Source organism: Nestor notabilis, unplaced genomic scaffold (assembly GCF_000696875.1).
Source record: "Nestor notabilis isolate BGI_N333 unplaced genomic scaffold, ASM69687v1 scaffold27172, whole genome shotgun sequence".
Lineage (NCBI taxonomy): Eukaryota > Metazoa > Chordata > Aves > Psittaciformes > Psittacidae > Nestor > Nestor notabilis.
The window spans coordinates 1-19847 of record NW_009917413.1 but is presented as its reverse complement, the minus strand read 5'-3'; the positions used below and the strand labels follow the sequence as shown (position 1 = coordinate 19847).

Genomic DNA, 19847 nt, shown 5'->3' with positions numbered 1-19847 from the left:
CGGGAGATACTCACCTCGGCAATTGACCCATTCACTGATTCTTTAAAGAATTCCTGATGCAGATGATAATAACAATACTCTTGCAGTCATTTTAAGGAAAAGGAGGCCGATGACTGCTCCATGAGGAAAGGTGAGCCTGGAGCAGAGCATGATAGGACAGAGCAGTGAGTGACGCTGTTGACAGGGAGCCCAGATGCAAAGCAGCAAGTCCAGGTCAGGACGAGGGCTGGAGACAGTGATCAGGGTCAGACACAGCTCAGTGATCCCCCAGCAAGATGTAGCACAGGCAGGGGTGAGCTATAAAGCCTCAGCTTGAAAGCAGTTCCCAGAGAAAAGGAGGGCAGGCCCTTACTTCCAGCTTTCTTCACAATAGCTCCGGTTGGTGAAGAAGCTGGCCTTGGACTCAGCTACTAAATTCCTAGAAGGGGGTATGAGCTCTGAGCCCAGACAGTCTGCCCCTGATCTGCTGCCAGAAAAACATCATTGGAGCACCTCAAACAGGGGCAGGGAAAGGGAAGCATGGCTCCTTGTTGGCTTTGACTGACCTGAATAGCTATGGTCACAGGCACGAATGTAAAAACCTGTGGTTGTGCTCCTGTAGTAGCCTCTTGTGCACAGGAGCCCTCATCTCCGGTGTTAGGAGCAGGAGGAATGCACCTGAGTTAAGAGATGCTCACTCACCTCTGGCACACACCATTAGCCAGACGGTCTCTTAAAGGGTGAAATCATTAACCTTAATAGTCAAGAGTGTAGGAAACAGAGTAGAGTTGTGGAGATAGATGTGGGAGCCACATGGTATAAAACAAAATCCTGAGCCTCCTTATGAATGTTTGCATTACCTGAAAACTTAATGGAGCTATATCTACATAATGCAACTGTGTATAACTTTACAGACTCCCCTTCTGTTGGGTTTTGGTTTTTTTTAAATACTACTCTGCATGTAAAGATTACAGAAGACACCTGATTTTTCTGAAATAAAGTATGTATCTGACAATGAAGGACCCAAGATAGAAAAAGGACACTGTAATAACTCAACAAAGATCAGCAGTAGGCATTAAATCTAATGTCTCTTTGCACACTGTGGTCTGCTATACAAGTAATTTTAGGAAGTTCAGAGTTCACAGCAGAGCTACAGTTCCAGAAACAATGAGATAACAATGGAAATTACCACAGAGCTTTTGACTGCAGCAGTAGAACAATAGTGACAAAATATCAACACTGGACGTTATTCTAAATTTGTAAACTGGGAACTCAAACAAAACGGTTTTATGCACTGAGCGGATTTATTCCTTGTGTATGGGAGCTGAAAGCTCCTTGCTGTATATTGTCTCCTGAAAAAGGATATTGCTCACTCCCCCCATTACATTGCAATAAGACAAATACAGATGGAAACTGCCGAAGTCCAGCACAAGGCATTTGCCTTGTTATTGTCTTTTCCACATGGACCACAACAATGACCCACAGCTGCACTCCTGAGGCTTCAGAAGAAATGAACTCTACGTGTTTTGTCTTTGAGGTGTCTGTATACAATCAGATTTTTCTTTTTTTATTCTTTTTTTTCTGAAAATATCCTGAAAGAAGACAAAGTCCTTTCAAAGTATTCCTTTCTCTGTTCCCCACCCCCTTCCCACCTATTCAGCTTCATTCAGCAATTAACAATAAAGCAGAGAATAAACTTACCGGGCGTGTGTGTTTCCATGTTGCCTGGAGGTTTGGCTGGAAGTTGCATCAGTGCTAATAGGATGTGGCTATGCTGATCATGTGCCCAATCTGCTTCTGCGCTGGCTTAAGCAGTGAACAGCACTAGCAGCTATTTCCATCCTGGTTTGATCCTGCTTTACACGAACCACAGACTGAAGCTAATTAACAAGACCTTCTGTTTTGGTGATTACCACCATGACAGGGGAAAAGGCAAAACTCCCATGACCTGAGAGGCCATAGCAATTCTCTGCTGTGACTTCAACATCTTGTCTTCATGCTCCATAATGCCTTAATAAGCAATGTAACAACAAGCATATTTTGTCTTAACTCCCCAGAAGGCAGTGAAGAGGGAGTGGAGGAGAGGAAGACAAAAAGCTAATGCAAAACCAGGGCTCTACAACAGAGCCAGCTTTCTTCCAAAAACATGTTATTAGACTATCTCAGAGATGGTTTCTGTGGAGAAGAGTATCTTTATATCTGCACAGCTTTACAGTGCTTCCAGGTAGGAGGTAAGTGCAGAAACCTTTTTATAAGGCTCTACCTCAATTACTCAAGTTACCTTACTGCCTGGATGCAACACTGTCATTCCTCATGAAATATTCAGGGGATTATCTTGTAATCAACTGCCTAATCAGAGCAGGTGATGGATCCTGCTTAACCTTCAATCTTACAATTTAAGCAATGTATTGGGAAGAAAAGTTGTTGATGACTAATACCATCTGAGAAAGTACTTTTATTTGCTACTGATAAATGGAAAAGGGACTTCTATTTGCTATTGATAATTGGTGGGATGTGTGATTATTTGGAGTTCAAATGTTTTTCTTCTTTTAGCCTATTTATGACACTATGACAGTTTCTCTAGTGTGAGGGGGGAAATGGATTTATTCAGTGATGGAATAAAGTACACTGTTTCTACTAGCTTGTGAATTAGGATTGTGCACATCATGACTGACAAGAATAGCAGTTTTCTATATCACAGAGGTACTGATGCACTGTGGCTATGCTATCAAAGATACTGAGTTTATACAGGGAGCAGTGTGGCTTTTGTGTCCTAAAACTTGGGTTGGGTGCTGTAAAACTTTCTCAGAAAGGCTAAGAAATATACATACAGCTTTAAACTCTGGACAAATTGTCACTAGGTAGTTAGTTGCTCTTTTAGTGAATCAGCTATGGGCAAACCAAAGAGAATGGGATTAAATTAGGTGACTGTGTTCATCTGTTTACTTTGGCTGAACTGAAGTGACACACAAGGAATTTTATGTGTAACCTACACTAATGTTATGTAGCTTATTTTAGTTAAAAGGGAGAGTGGTCAGGACCTCTGACTCCATCCTGAGCAGCTTTATACTGTCGAATTTTTCCGCACTATAATTTACCCCTGACAAAAGAGGAAAAGTAATGATTAGGGTCTTTCTTCATGCATACTGGGAAGAAAAGTACATTAAATGTGACAGAATACTTTTTCAATACTTATTTTAGTATTCACATAGAATAATGTCTTCAGATTGGAAAAGTTAAATCACCCCACTCAAATACTTGTTCTAATATTTTATGTTAATCACAGAACTTCATTTAGAAACTGACTTCAGTTACAAAATAGGGAACATACAAAATAGGTGCCATAGCTTCTAAACTGACTAATCTGAAAACTACTAGATTGCAGAAAAATTAATAACATAAAAATAATAACAGAATAATATAAAAAGGTGTTCTCAGCTGCTGTGTGTAAGCTCTCTAGCAGGTGTGATGCTACTTCATACAGATTTTTGTTTGTACACTAGCCCATGCATAAGAGTTTTTGAGTGGTGTGCCTGCATTTTTTTTATTGTGCTACCACTCTACCCATTTGAACAAATGAATTGTGTTTTGCTTGATCTCTTTGCTCAAATGTCTGTGTTAGCACAGATCTCAATGTAGTTCATGCTTACCTGGTACAGGACAGTGGTGCAATCACATAGAGCTCCTGGCAACTTTTTGGTAACAAAGTGGGATCAGAGAATACTCCAAGGGAATTCTCAAACTGATTTTTGCCTTGATATTTTATAATGAATTAATATGGACAGAGAGCAGAAAACTTGCTGAAAATTATGCTATTTTATATCAACATTATATGCTACACCAACTACATGTTAACACAGACAGGCATACCCATTAATTGTGGAATAGTATAGGAATGTAGAGCCAGGTCCTACCAGGATCCCTGTGGACACAAAGCTCTACCTGCACAGGTTCAAGTTACTAGCTCCTATAAGCCATAATGATGGGTTCATTAGAGCTAATACAGTTAGCACAGGTAGTAAATAATATACACCAGATGCAATATGACAGGAAGCAGTATCCAGATGGCCAAAATGGAACTGGGTCTGTAATCTATTTTAAGGACATTTTCCAATGGTTGTATCTTGGCATCACTGTGTTTCCTGAGGTGCCTGGCTATGGTGTTAGTTGATCACGCAGAGCTGCGACAAATAGTACAAATATGCCAGATTGTGTTTCACCTGTTTTAGAGGAGTGGTGCATGCAAGTCTGTAAAAGTTAGCAGAGAGATTAGATTCTTTTAATAATTAAGAAGACTCCTCCCCAAATGCATTTAATGTTTCTGTATATCTATCCTGTAGCATGCTTAGTGATCCAGCTGGTCTTCTAAAGTGGTGGGATGCATTTCAAATCAACTGGTGGGAAGGCAAAGGTAGCTCTAAACCATCAAGACTTACAAGTGGTACGTACAAGTTGAAAAACAATGATCCTGGAAGCCTGGATGCTGCTGGTGGACGTCAACGGAACAGCCTGATGTACAGCGCTGTTTGATGTGCTGTCACACTACTACTCTTAGAGCACACAACTCTTTACCACGCAGGTACTTACTTAATTATAGTCTTGATTAGGGTCTTCACTTCTGCCAGGGAAGAATTTTTCTAAATTGCACTAAATGAAACTGGGCTGTGGGAAACGCAATTGAAACCTGCATGGAGGAAGTCTGAGCCTATTGCCTCACTGGCACTACTATAACCTTACACAAAAGACAGCTCTTTTGGAGCAGGCTGCCTGAAAAAGTTTAGTTCTCATGTGCCAGTAGGTACAGGCCAAAACTTTATGTACCTATCAATCTTTTAAGGGATGCATTATAATATGCCCTTCCTCTTGTTCTTTCCTGCTTCTCAGTTTCCATGATAGGATTTTTGAGGAAGAAGCTCCTTCTAGCCTTGAGCAAACGGGGCCTTGTCTTTGCTTGGAATATATAGGTACTAGCCATAATAATAGAAGTACAGAAGTACATATAACTATATTCTGTAAGAGAAACCAATAAGCTCTCATGGGATGTATTATTTACCCACTTTAGTCCATACACTGGCATGAATGCCTGAAAGCAAAATTACAAGCAAGGGAGGTGAAAAAAAGCCACATAGTATGAGACATACTCCTAAACTGGTGTAAAGTCTTACTATAGGTCTGTTTATTCAATTCCACTGAGACACCTCTGCTATGAGTTTGATCCTATAACATAGCAGTTTTCCAATACATATTGGAAAATTGGAGCTTGTTAACTAAAAATACTAATTGCTCTAGTTTGAAAGCCAGTGTATTTATGTTAAGCTTGTTTCTTTCTTGAGACACTCAGATCCACAAGTTTTTTCTTGTTAATTGAGGTGGAAGCCATGAAAGCAGGAATTCTTGCCTGCTTGTTGAACAGATCTGTTCATCCACATTGTTGCTGGTAGAAAATACTAATCGTATGTGTCTGCTTTTCAGAAGTTCCAGAAAACTGTGGTTCCCTGTGGATGCTCCTGTGTGTCCTCCCCATGCTGGTGCCTGCCTCATTCAATTATGTGATTAGAAGATCTGTCTGCAGCTGTGAAGCCTTAGGCTACAATCCCGTCTGCTTTCATGAGCTAAGAAAGGTCAGTCTGGGTGAGGGCACCAAATAAGAAGCAGTCCAGTGACGGTAAACGGAAAAGGAAGATATTACCTTCTACCCTCTATCTGCTCCTTTTCTCTGGCCCACTCTGATATTGCAAGCTGTTCTTCCAGGATATGGTTATTTGCAGCTTCAGGTGAGCTGCCGTACAGTTGATTACCTGGGTGACCCAAATCCATCTATCAGTGAGCTTATTATCTGGAGCCAGCTACAATAAGGAATTAAAGGAGGATGAGGAAAACTGGTGACAGAGTAAAACTGCAGTAAGTGGGGCTGGTGCTAATTAAAACTTGGTTTCTCTCCTTGGAGTTATTGTGGTCCTGTAGCAGAAGAAACAAAGATGCACAGAAGGCCTGCACTTCTCCCAGCACTGTCCAGCAATAGGAGATGTATTGAATGAATAATAAAGGAAAATAAGGGCTCACAATTCACTGTGTTGAATCCATAGCTGAATGGCAAAAGAGAAGAAGCAGAGAACTGCCTGGTTCCTCTCAAAAAGGAATACAACTTGCCTTTTAGTTGAAAGCACAGAGGGAGTTTTTGTTTGCTCCCAAAGGGAGCCTTTCATGCAGATGGTGAGGAGTTTTGACCAGTTTAATCATATGACATTGGCATTCATGTGAGGAGCAATAGCTCTTCACCTCAAAACTTTCTTCCCTGTGACCCAGGGGCAGTGGTGACAATGTCCTCTGAAATGCCCTCCATTTCTACAGATGCCAGCCTTAAAGCTGCATGAGAATAACCTGATATTCTTACCTTTTCTGCTAAAGCTTCTCAGGAGCACTCTTACCCCTCATAACTTCCATATATGCTTTTCACTAGTTTAAGAACACTCTGCTAGAGCTGGAGAAACAATGATTTATTTTTTTTTTCACCCATAACCTATTCCTAAGCCTCAGTGATTCCATCACAAACATATGGAAAGTTTGGGGGTGCTGCTTTCTACTCCTGTATCTGACTTACTTACATAGATATTATCCTTTTTTTTTTTTTTTTTTAAACAAGGGTTACTTCAATGAGAAGTTTGAAGATTTCTTGGCTTTAACAAGATGAAATTGAATGAACAGTTTTCCCTCTCTCATACTTCTGAGAAATCAGTACTTTCAAGTGAAACTGCTTGACTGGCACTAGATCTCACCAGGAACAACAATCCTTTGGAAAATCTTTTCTCCTCCATGGACTGACCAGACCCAGTGGAATTTAAATCCTGCTAAATTTATCCTGGTAGCAGTAACTAAATTAAACATGTCACTGTCAATTCTGCATCTGAAAGAACTCTAACTTTTGTAGGTAATGCAGCAGACGAAGTTCTGGTATCTGGGAATAAGGGTGAGTACTGATGAGCTTTCTCTTCAAGTTGGTCTGTGGAAGTGCTGCAGTAAAATAGGTAAGAGCTGTCTCAGCCCCAATCCCAAGTACTGAGGGCTTGCAGAAGTTACACAGCCTGCCCTTGGCACACAGTTTCTTTGCATTTGGCTTTAGAAGGAAGACATATATGCATTGTAGAAAGATATTTGGTTGCCTGAGCCATAACCAGTGTTGTTTGTGTACAAAGAACTTTACCTATTTCCTATGAAATCTTATGCCATAATTACTGTACTCCCTGACTGGAGGGGAAAAAAGACTAGTCTTCTTAGTCTGTCACTAAGGTCTGAAGTTGGGAATGCAAGCGTAATGTTTCTGAAGATGATGCTAAATGGTTTAGGATATGTTCTTTCAGTAGAAGCAACTGTTTCTGTTGCTGTGTTGTGGGTTTGCTTTTCTTTAAATAATAATGTGGATTACTTTCTATGATGAAGATGAAGAGAATACAATCTGCAGTCTTTCTTCTATAAACCACCCCAAGAATAATTAGATAATATTCTATTGTGCTAGTAAGTTTTATTGCTTGCTATGTTGATACAGTTAGTCAAGATTCTACTGGATAAAAGTGTCTACAGAGAGAAAATGAGGCCTCACATGGTAATGTTTCTTCATCATAAAATTTGAGATTAAACTATTGTGCTTCTTGTAAATACTTAGTCTGTACACTTCCGAGAATAGCATTCACACTGAGAGGCAGAAGGGATGTAATGCTGCACCACAGTCCCATTAGCACACCGGAGGGGAACTGTGACTATGGTTGTTTGAGTTGCTGTACAGCAGCTGCACAGGTCTTCCCATTTCCCTGTCTGAACAGAGTATCTGGTATTGCTTCTGCACTTCCCCTAAATGAAGAAACAACAACAAAAAAAGAAATACCAAGTATGAAGTGATGAAGGCAAGTGTTTCTGTTGTTGCTCTTAAAGCTTCCACTCTTGTTAAGACTTGTGTAGTAAACGAAGGCTCTTCGCCAGGTAGCTATCTGAATAGCTGGGACATGTATGCCTTTAGTATTTCTTCTCTCTGTTCCCGTTCTTTTTCCAGTAGTCATGGGAAAGAGAGAGATTCATTTTGCCTACTGCATTAACTAAAAGGAATACTCAAGAGGCTGGGTGCAAGCCATCTTTTTGACTGCCATGCTTCTATGCCATAGTTTGGATTGTATACAAGGGTTGTACAAAGCTTGGTTATCTCAGATTGAGCAGCTATCCCAGTCTGGGAAGAGAATGTCATCTTTGGTTCCCAGTCTCAGAGAGATGGGAACATCCAGAATGTAAGCTGTGCTCCCGTTTCAAATGGAATTTGGCCTAAAAGGTGTAAGCAGTGATATGCAAGAAATTAAACTTTAATCTGATTATGGAAGAAAGGTGCAAGACATGCAGAAGACAATGGCTTACTGCTCAGGCTAATAGAGTCATAGAGCTTATAGGGCACAAAAGTCAAATCATAGAATCATAGAATAATCAAGGTTGGAAAGGATCTTAAGATTATCTAGTTCCAACCCCCCTGCCATGGGCAGGGACGCCTCACAATAGTATTGAAGTCTTTTAAAGTATCATGCATCTAAATTCCTGTTTAATACTCAGTCAGCTTCAGACCCTGAAGAGAAATATGTGTGCTTAACTGTAGACTCAGATCTGAAAATCACTTCAATAATACTGAGATAAAAATTCACCTTTTATGTAGAAAGTCCTAGCAAAGACACTTTGAGTCATTAATTTCTGATGGAAGCAAAGGAGAGTGGTACAAACAAAGCCTTTGTGTCTAACATATGCTCCTTTCTTCACGGTGGCTCAAATAGGGAAAATTCAGCATCACCAAATTACTTTAGGAAATAAACGCCAATGAGGTTTACAATGTCTGAGTGAACCAGTGAGGACAGAAAGTGATACTCCACTTACTAAAGTGAAGCCATAGTGGAGGCAAAGGTTTCCTTGTGGAAGAGACAAAGGGGGCAAGGCCAGGTCTTGAGGCAGGGGGATTGCTTTTGTTATTTACCTCGCAATGAGAAATAGGCACTTCCTTATCAGCCACGCATCCATTGATATTACCATACTGCAGTCTGGTACTTACTGGTCGACATTCAACTTCCATACCTGCCAAGTTTTTAAAAAAAAAGAAAAAAAAAAAAAAAGGAAAAGAAAAAAGGTGTTTGGCAGTACTGACAATTGGGTGTTTTTTTTTTTTACTTCCCTTATTACTGAAATTGCTGTTGTGTACAGGGAAAAGTTGATGTACATGGGAACCCAAATAATCTAAACAGAGAAACAGAGCACCCTGATCTAGCTATTCCTGGGGCAGTCACAGGAGAGAGAAATAATTGTTTTGGGATGATGCCCTTCAAGATGACTCAGCGGGAGCAGCTCTCTGGATCACCTTACAGACTGAAGTGGGTCACTACCTTCAGAAATGTGTGGGACTCCTTATGCAATGATCGGGAAAAACATTTTGAGATTCTACAAATTTGCGATTGGAATTTTTAGGGGAGGAATCAAAGGTAGGAGATGAGAGGGATTAAGGTGATTTCATGAGAAACAAGCATGGGAAAAAGGATGAAGGCATACAGGAGGCTGGTTGCATGTTAAACAGCTGCTAGTCCATACTTTCATCTGACATTGTTCTACATTTGATCTGCAGCCTGTTCTGTTTTTTATTAAACTCTGTTTCTAACTACTTGTCCTGGGTGATGGACTCTCTGTTCTGTGTGGATGTGTGTGTACAGAGGTACACAGAAACTGGAACAGGACCACAGGTCTTAGGGCCCATGAGTCTAGGTTAGCAGAGATCCAGGACCAGTTACTGGACAGAATGAGCACCTAGAAGCACTAAGAACCTTGATCCTGTACAGCCAGAGGTCACGATGAGAATGTGGGTGCTGTTTGTGTGTTTTCCAGTGTACTGAGTATTTTTTTGTATGTACGTAAAGTTTGTGAATGAAAAACTCTGATGCTTGTTTTCCAATACTTTTTGGTCTGTTAGGTAAATTCTCCCTGTATTTTTTCCATTAAATAAGAAATGCACACTAGAGACAGTAGGTCTGGATTTGTTATGTGTGGAGGGTACAAGCTCAGGGAATCTGCTGATCCCTCTTTGTGAAGTGAGGTTGGTTTGCTATGATCTGTTAACTGCAGTAGTTAACGGTGACTGCTCCTCTAGTTTCAAAGGGAATCTTGTAATTGACCTGCTCAAATACGGGCTAATCCACAATATTTTATTCTGAACACTCTTGACTGTTTTGGTCCACATCTAAAGACTTGTGAAGGAGCTAATGCTATTTTAAGTGGATATTTTATGAATTGCAAACAGCAGTTCTTTGTTGTGTCAGCAGCGCTATGCCTCTGTATAAAGAAAGGTTCCTACTTTTACTCATTTCCAGCTAACCAGTGGAATTTCTGTATTTACAGAATACTGGACTGTTTTTCAAGTACACAACAGCTTTGTTTTCTCTCCTTTCAGAGACCTGAAAGAATTCAGCTGGTCAAGTGCACAACTAAGTAGACACATAAATTGAAGAGAAATGTATCCATCTTCCTAGCAGCAAACACAGCTTTCAATACCAAATTGGCACTGTGCCTTGTTAAGGCTTTACATTTCATATGAAAAAAAAGCTTGAAAAGTGTTTCTGGCTCCAGGGCTGGAACTGCCAGTTCTCTTTGAATGATTTCGTCACTTCATTTGATAAAAGTTGTCCATCTGGAAGGTATACACAATTATGTCCGCACAATTGAAAAGCCCAAACAAAATAATTGTCATCAGATTCAACGCAGCTTCATCACCTTCTTGATCCTGACTTATTGACTTGTTCTCCAGTTAGTTTACTGCTCTGATTTACATAATTTTGTAGACTGTGCCTCCTTTGCAAGGGCAAGTGCTTGTAACTTAATGAGACATGCAATTGAGATGAACAGGGAAAAGAGGAAAGAAGCAGAGATACAACTTCTTTGTTAAGTGGGAAAATAAGGAATATCCTTTGCAAATAACCAAGTCTTTTGTTAGTACCACAGAAATCTTCACTTATGTGACAAATGCCCCCAGACACACTAACAAACTCCAATTGCCAGGGCATAACATAGAAAGGGAAAGTGGCTTCTTAAACAACCTTTACTCAAAGCTATGTTGGACCATACTGAACCAAAGGAATCACCCTGAATTGTGCTTTGAACTTGAGAAAACAAGTTTTTTGTCCAGTTCTTTATGGTACCGAGTTGTCTGAAAGACTAACTCTCTCAAGACCTGGGAAAGAATGTAACCTATATCTAAGCCTCTGTGTCCATAAGAAACTAATTATTCTCTTATTTGACTTCTAAGAGTAATTATTCTGGTTTTCCAGTAGTTTTGTCAAGCAAGTTGTTTTGTCAAGCATTCCCTGTAAAGTATGTAACAGACTGCATGTTGCTACTAAGTGCCCTAGTAGAAAAATATAAATAAAGAGGAATGAGAGTTTGGTATCTAGACGTGTTTGATTCAAAACTGTATGTTAATCACAGTCCTTCAACTGATAATTCATGGTTAGTAGGCTGGATGCAGTATGTTGGCTTTTTCATTATGAAGGGCCTTGAGTGGAAAAGCAAACAGGAACACAACTGTGCTGTCATATGGGAATTTTCACTTTTGAGCTATATCCAAGCAAACACCAATGGGAATAATGATCTGAAAGCCCATACTATATGGGCATTTTTAGGCATGCAGTATTTCACTTAGATCAGTTAGTTTTTCCTGCTGCAAGGAGGTATCACTTTTAATCACTATAACTGCTAATAAATGTATGTATTGAGCTGTACTCATTTGTAACTGGGTTTCTCCTTTCCTCAACTGCAGTGATAAGTGTTCTTAATTAGTAGAGCCTGCCCACCATCCGGTCTTTTAAATCTTAAGACCTGATTTTGTTAATAAATAATATTGAGTATTCCTTACTTGAAGCCTGGTAGATTAATGCTCTCTTAACTAAATTGCCTGTGATGACAGTCTATGTTAATAGCTTTCTGACTTCTATTTCTCAAACTGGAGTCAGTGATTATACAGACAGGCAAAAGCTGCAAACTCTGTAGGAGTTAACATCCTTCATCAGGGGTATTATTACAGCAGTTACTGTGCCAGTGTGGTGATGGGCTGCTGTGCTGGCCATCTTTTATTTATTAGTGCATGCACAGAGGGAAGGAGAAAAAAAAGGAAGAAGGGAAAAAAAAAAGCCATAACAGAACACAGGCTAGATGTTGATATTCTGACCTTAAAAGAGAACATCAACCTCTAGTTGTGTCGTTTGTTTGAGGTTTTTTAAGTAACCTACGCTATTATTAATTTTTTACTTACAAAAGAGAAAACCGAGAGGTTGTCTGTCACAAAAGCATCAGAGATTCATTTTAGAAATGAGAACCCAACCCTGCAATCCTTCCTCATGTAAGCAAACCCTTCCTGTCACAGCCTGAGTGACATTTGGATTATGTACACAATGATGCACGAAACTAAGAGTTTCTGACTCCTAAACTGCCAAATTTAAGATGCAGTCAGGCTGTTCAATAGGAATGCACCTTTGACAAGATCTCCCCTACCATTTTTTGATTATTACAATAGCAAAACCCAATCCCAATTACATTACTGCTACCCCAGTGTTTTTTTGCTAAATTAATTTTAAGTTGATTGATTATTCATGAAGTGGTTGCCTCTCATATTCAGTATCAGGTTATGTGGCTTGTCAACCTGTGTGTGCAATGCTGTTCCTGTTATGTTTAGATGAACAATAAAATGAAACATTCATAATTAACATTTGCATAAAATGTGGAGAGTATCTGTTTCTTTCTAAGCACTTGTGTCAAAACACATGTTCTGGGGGACAAAACATGTCAGAGTATCCCAGTCAGAGGGCAAACTTGTTCAGCAGTTTATTTTAACCACATTGCTAAGCTCCATTTCATTAACCTGCATTTTACGCAATACGCAGCTTCTTACACAGTAGCTTACACTCTGCAATATCCTTACAAGACTTTTGGCTTATTTACTTACATGTGTCACAGCAGGTATTGCCAATTTTTGCAATTCTGCCCTAAAAAAATAGAAAAAGAAAATTTATATTTTGGCATGAGTTATGCACATTTCTTCTGCTGGAAGAATACAAAGGGATATTGAACATAGGGTATTAGGCAATAAAATTGTCTTTCTATTTTGTACAAATAGAAATTTTGTACAAAAATAGAAATTGGTATTAGTAATCATCTGTCCATTTTAAGGTTTTGAGCTTGTAATTATATTTGTTGATAGCTGATTTAAAATAATTGACTATATTAACAAGTTCAGTATCTGAAAATATTGCTATCACCTTATATTAGGGCCTTTCCAAAGTAAAGATACTGAATACAAATAAATTTCTGGGAACAAGAGTGATAAACCAAATAGCATTCAAGTCTCATGTCTGTTTATGAAAGGAATTTAAACAGTCCCTCTTGATTTTTTTTAGCAGTAAAGATGAAAGCATGCCTCTTCCACAGCAGCTGAAAATGTACAGGCAAATCATCATAAAATTTCACATCTGTCAAATAAGTTTTAACAGCCACAAATTTTATTTTTCTTATTTCATTACTACCATGTAGAAAATAATTCTCAGAAATATATGTATGGTGGAAAAATACTGAAAAACCACAGTGAAAGGAAAAATTGAGAAATATTTATACTGCAAGGCGATGCCATTGTTGAACAAAACACCTGAACTTTGGAGGCTTTTTAAATTAAAACCCCTAAAGTCTCCCTTTGTAACTAGATTAAACCCACTAATTTTATAGCTGAAATAGTTCAGGTTTTGGATGGGAGGAGAATAAAAGCAGTTTGGGAAGTTCTGGTTAAAAAGTAATCTATTCTTCATCGATTTTCAATGAAGACCTTTAGAATACGATAATAACCCCAGGACTGTAACATAACCCATCATTTTTCTAAGTATTTGCTTGTATAACAAAACTGCTTGTGCTATAGTGATTTCACAAAGAAATGCTTTATAAAAGTTTTATTCTTTCTGCGTTATACATACAAAATCCTCCACTGTGTATGTGGAGAGAGGTTTGGGCACAGGCTTTATAAAGGTTTCCTGCTTCCTGTTGTGCTGAAGAAATTGAGGACAGGTGGAAATAAACACCTGTGTGATGCTAGATGAGCAAAAGCAGGACCCCATGTCCCACTCCCCAACCTGCAGTCTGTTCCTCACTGTATGGCTAACCTCAAATCACAGGAAAGATGGATGGATGTGTTGAGCACGGGTTTTATTATACCATTATACCAAACAACTGCAAATGTGGAAGTTTAAGCTCTTTCTACAGCACTGTGAAAATTCCTTTCCCTAAGCTCATACGAGGGTAGAGAAAAACATCTCAGCATGTCATATGCATATTCATAGAATACAAGGGGGTGATCCGACTGTTTTCTCAGTTTGTATAATTATACACACAGTTTTACTCTGGATACCAAACTAAACACCTTGTTAGAATAAACAGTTTCTTATGTTTGCTGTTTCATATGGAACAGAATTACTGCAAGCTCAGCATCTCCCCTGCAGTATAGTCCCACATAAACCCAGCATATATTTTAAAATAAAACTTAAATTCTTCTGAATTTCAAAGAAGGTTCAAATTCAGTTTAGCCAAGGTGCTGGGAGAGGGTTGGGGTTTCCCACCCTAATACACATAAGGTACCTATATACAGAACCATAAACATGACAGAGTCTATTAGGAAATCTGGAAACAGGACCCATTTCACTACTTACTCCTTCAGCCAAACATCTTCTGGAATCAAATGGAGGACAGCCAGTGATTCTCCTTTCCCAGATAAATTCCCCTTTCTCATTTACTTTACAGGAGTGACTGTCACAGCCATCCTGAAGTGATTCATTTGGCTGTAAAGATTTAAGGGCTGTTAGCTTTACACAGAAACAACATGAGACACTAAGTTTTCAGGATACTATACAACTTGACTATTCCTTTACTGATATTTCAATTAGTGTACGATGGTGGAAATCTTTAGTAATCAGAATTGTTTATCAACAAAATTATCATCTTCTATTTACTTCCATAGCCAAATTTATTACAGCTCAGTCACGACTGCCAGAACCTGACCTTTTCAGCTCTTAACAGGGAAAAAAATTCCATTAACTTACAAAAGAAAGGTGTTTAAGTAAGAAACTATGAATCATCTTTTAAAGAGACATTTATGACCATTTAACTGCTGCCTGAGTTGGGAGCTTCTTTAAAAATATACATAAAATCACACTCCCACCCCCACATAGAATCATTTAGGTTGGAAAAGACCTTCAAGATCATGGAGTCTAATCATAAACCTGATACCACCAAGTCCACCACTAAACCATGTCCCTAAACACCACATCTCCACATCTTTTAAATATCTCCAGGGGTGGTGATTCACCCTGGGCAGGCTGTTCCAGTGCTTGATAGCCCTCTTGGCAAATAAATGTTTCCTAATATCCAATCTAAACCCTCCCTAGTGCAGCTTGAGGCTATTGCCTCTTGTCCTATTGCTTGTTACTTGGGAGAAGAGGTCAACCTCCACCTCACTCCATCCTCCTTTCACGTAGTTGTAGAGAGCAATAAGGTCTCTCCTGAGCATCATTTTCTGCAGACTAAACAACCTCAGTTCCCTCAGCTGCTCCTTGTTCTCTAGACCCTTCACCAGCTTCATTGCTTTACCCATACTCTCCCCGTCTAAAACTTAGCTCAGGAATGGAATAAAAGAAAACATTATATACGGTTATATACAGCAGGCAAGCTGATGGGGTTTGAACAGAAAAATATCCGCTACTGTTTAAGAACCTATATGCTGGAAAGATTTTTCAAAATTCACATTTGCAACTTCAATTATAAATTTCTCATTTAAAATGAGATTTTTAATTTTCTCTATGTAGTTGTTTGAGCTCATACTCCCATTAAAGTTCCTTGATAATATTCACACTTCCAGGTACATCTAGAATGTCCCTCTAGAACCAAAAACGAGGCAAAAATGCCCTTTCTTTGGGTTCACCAGAAGTCTGTGCTATATTTACATTTACACACAAATAAAAGTGCTTAAAACTTACCTGAAGGTATTTAAGCCTTCCATCTCTCAGCCTGATGCCACATGAAGTTGGCACACATTTCCCACAGCAAGAACCAGAGATTTCCTGCCTTCTGTAATTCTACAAGGTAAAGGACATTTTTTCTGGGTTTATTTTGTTCTAAGCATGCTTCCTAACACTGACTTCTAGAGAGATTCTAGGTTTTGGTTTTGTTTTCTGGGGTTTTTCTGTTTTTGTTGTTTTAATTCAGTGGACAAAGTGATAGCTAGCTTTTTAAACAGTAGGATTAGACTAGCTTAATTTAGTTAGTTGCATACTTTGGAGAGTTTTTTTAAAGGCTAGTATTAATCTTTGTACTGTTTTATTATACAATAGCGACAGAAGTTTATTTCCAAGTATAAAATGCTTCCTGTGTCCACTAAATTCAATATTCTTTGACTATAACAGTTGCAAGGTCAGGTCCACTAAACAACACATGACAGTAGGAGAGGATAAGAAGCTTACTATAATGTTCTGAGTGAACAACAGTTTGCATTTGTGGTGTGCAGAAACGTCTCTGTAAAGCTAATGAATACTAGACAGTGCAACTTGGAAAAGTAGTTTGAAGTACTTGAACTAGAAGAAAAGCATAAGATAGTAAGCAGTGGACAGGGAAAGGAGAGAATAAGGCTGAGGCAGAAAATCTGGACTATGGAAAGAGAAAGAAAATGGCCTGATGAAACAAGAAAGTAAGAGGAGCAGCAGAGAGCATATGATGGAATAAAATGAAAAAGGAGACAAAGAAAGAAAAGAGCAATAATGGAGCCCCACAAATGGCAAAGAAAGGAAAAAATAAGGAACGTGGGAGAATGAGCAGCACTAGATGGAGAGGAAGAAAGGTATAGGGTGGATAATGGAAAGAAAAAATCAGAAAGCAACTGAGCTAACACATGAAGTGTCCCACAGTAATGTCTCCAGCTGCTACACATAACCAACAGCTGCTTATGATGAGCTGAACATTTTTAAGACAACAAACACTCCTGTTGAGTGAAGGCATGCATGTTATCCATATGTTTTTTATAGAAAAAGAATTTTGGGGAGGGTGGGGGGTTATTATTAAATCACTGGAAGAAAACATAGTTCATTGTTATTTAGGTGAACTTGCTCTACTAGCAAAAATGTAAGCACCTAAAGTAGGTCTTAAAATGACCAAAACAAAGGACCCTGATGAGCAGAATATGCTGCAGTTGGCTACACTTCAGTTACCAGTGCATTCACTTTCACAGATTCAGCGTCCAGTAGAAAGCAGGTGCTCCTGCAAGAGTATATACTCTTAACTCATGATTTTATCCATTATGAAGGAATTGCTTTTAATCTGAGTATACCATGAAATCAATGACTCTGAGACCGGAAAGACCCCAAGCATGTGTGTGAATCCCACTAGCCTTAGGAGGATGACAACATTTTGTATATTATCTGATATTTTTCTCCCCTCAGGCTCCACAGATTCATTAAAATGACTACAAACACCTAAACTTGCAGTGTCCCTTGGGTAGCTGCACATCTTCTAAACACAACTTCATAGTGCTTAATAAGCCCAATTGGAAATTACCCTTTCCTTGGGGCTGTTTTCTTAGTCTGTATTTTCAGGCCAGGTAGGGGAAAGAAGTTGTGGGTGGTGAAAGAAGCAGGAGAGGAATGTTTCTCCACTTTTTTAACATGTATTTTATTGATCCCTCTACCTTTAATTTCTACAGCTGGCTTCTTGCATTGAAAAGCAAGAATTGATGTTTGTGTATTTTTATGTGGGAATGTACATATGGACACATGTTTCTGGCCACGGATTCATTCTAGTGTATCTGGGTTTTTTCCATTGATCTGCCAGGTTATATTTTGTGGCAGTGAGGAAGATGCTCAGCACTGAGCTTGGCCATTTATTTTCCTTTCAGAAGCCGGTGTCTATAATCATACATACAGGAGGGGTAATATTAGGGTCCAGAACAACATTTTCTCCTTTCCAGTTCTACTTAGGGATTTAAAACTGGACTCATCCAAAACTTTGCTCCTCTATTTTGCAGGAACCCTATCAATATATGCCTCTCCTGGATTTCAACTGGGAATCCCATATGATCATGTTAGAAATGTGACTTTTTGGTACAATGACCACTGCTTGCACAGGCCCTGAGTTTGGTTATGCCCATTGGGCTCCAACCATTATCCAGGGTAAGGCAGAAGAGGAATGGGCATTTAAGCCTTTTTCTGTGAAACTTAGCTGCCTGTCTGTGCTTTTCTGACAGGGGGAGATTAAGGTGGCCTCTGCAGCTTGCTTAGGTCCCCTTCTACTTGAGGTATTGGTGCTAAGAGAGAAAACTACATGTTTGAACAGAAGTAGTGAGGCACTCTGGTCTTGCTGATCATCAGTGTAGTAAAGACAGATGCTATTTGCCTCTGGCTTTCTCAGCCAAACTCATTCCTTTCAGAAGATGGCAGCAAAGCAGCAGCAAAGACTTCAAAAAGGCCAGTGGAACTGATGGGGTCAATCACCTCAAATCACCTAAGACATGGCTGGGAAGCAGACAGAAATGTTATTGAGCCCAGCTATTAGGCAATTTAGCATAGTCATAGGAAAGCTCTGAAGCAGAGATCTGGCTTAGCTGCTGGTCCCCAGAGAGACAGATAATACTGTAGGAAAGGAGACACAGCAGTTCCTGTTGCAAATGATTTGCCAAACTTTATTTTGCCCTAAAGATAAGTAGTCTAAAATGTAAAAAAAAAAAGCCTGTGGACCTGAGTACTATGAAACATTACTTTTCAAACACTGCGGATTTAGATCACATTTGGTATATGTACTCTAATTCAGGAGAAGAACACAGGGCTGTGACTCCTCAGAAAAAAATGAGGAAAGGCAAGAGGTCCCAGAATTGTACAGAACATAAACTGGTGTATACAATGAAGAAAATGGCCTTCCAATGAGACACATTCTTAACCAGCACATCTGGACCACTCACACTTACCACTGGACATGGTTCACAGTTTAATTTCGTACATGTCAAAGTATATCTCAGAGAAGGTGTTGACTGGAGGGTGCAGTGACAGGTTGTGCATTGATCCACCATCAGGCGTCTCCATGGCTGAAACATTAGAACCAGTTTGTTAAGTCAGTGACTGTCTCTTCAGCATATCTCAAATAAATAAGCAGTTTTATCCAGGTTAAATCTCTTTCATTAAATCTTGCATTGCAATTCTTTGCAGAACAAAATAGAAAAAGAATGCCACACTTTCCAGAGACCCAAAGTTTTGCATATATTATTCCATATATAAGATTTTGTCATAAGCTATCATGGCTATGTGTATAGATGGTTGCCATAAGTTCATTTTTCTTGAGTGCAGTGAATTGGTTTGCCAACAAGTTTTTTATTCTTGAGCCATTGCAACCCACAGATCATGAGCAGAAATTACTTGTTGTTGTTCTTGTAATAATACTGCTTAGACTCTCTAGAGGCCTAAAAGATTAAAATTAAGAAAAGATAAACGAAACCATAAACAGAATTACTGACTGAAGAACTGAACTTGTTCAAAGTTGCTAGCAAAGCAGTGGCTGAGCTGGCACACAATTCAAATTCCCTGAGCACCTTGTTTGCTGGATCCCAACACTTTACCAAAACAAACAAAAATGCCATTTAAAATGTACAGCAAAAATGCCAAACTATTAAATGGAAAACAAAAGGATGTGGAGTTAGTAACTGGATTCCTAGCTCCGAAAGGAATTCTAAATACAAACCCCTTCTGCTTTCCAAATGTACAGCCTTTCATTTTGTCCTGGGTTCAGCTATAGCAGTCATT

General features: G+C 39.2%; 1 protein-coding gene across 1 annotated transcript; it reads right to left on the bottom strand.

The window, feature by feature from the left end:
* Positions 1 to 7486: 7486 nt before the first annotated feature.
* Positions 7487 to 19126, bottom strand: LOC104401596 (von Willebrand factor-like). The gene is made up of 6 exons (XM_010009221.1): positions 19019 to 19126; positions 16047 to 16145; positions 14724 to 14852; positions 12980 to 13019; positions 8978 to 9075; positions 7487 to 7824 (listed from the first exon to the last, which is right to left on the bottom strand). The coding sequence occupies exons 1-6, from the start codon at positions 19118 to 19120 to the stop codon at positions 7636 to 7638; spliced, it is 657 nt and encodes a 218-aa protein (XP_010007523.1). The 5' UTR covers positions 19121 to 19126; the 3' UTR covers positions 7487 to 7635.
* Positions 19127 to 19847: the final 721 nt, after the last annotated feature.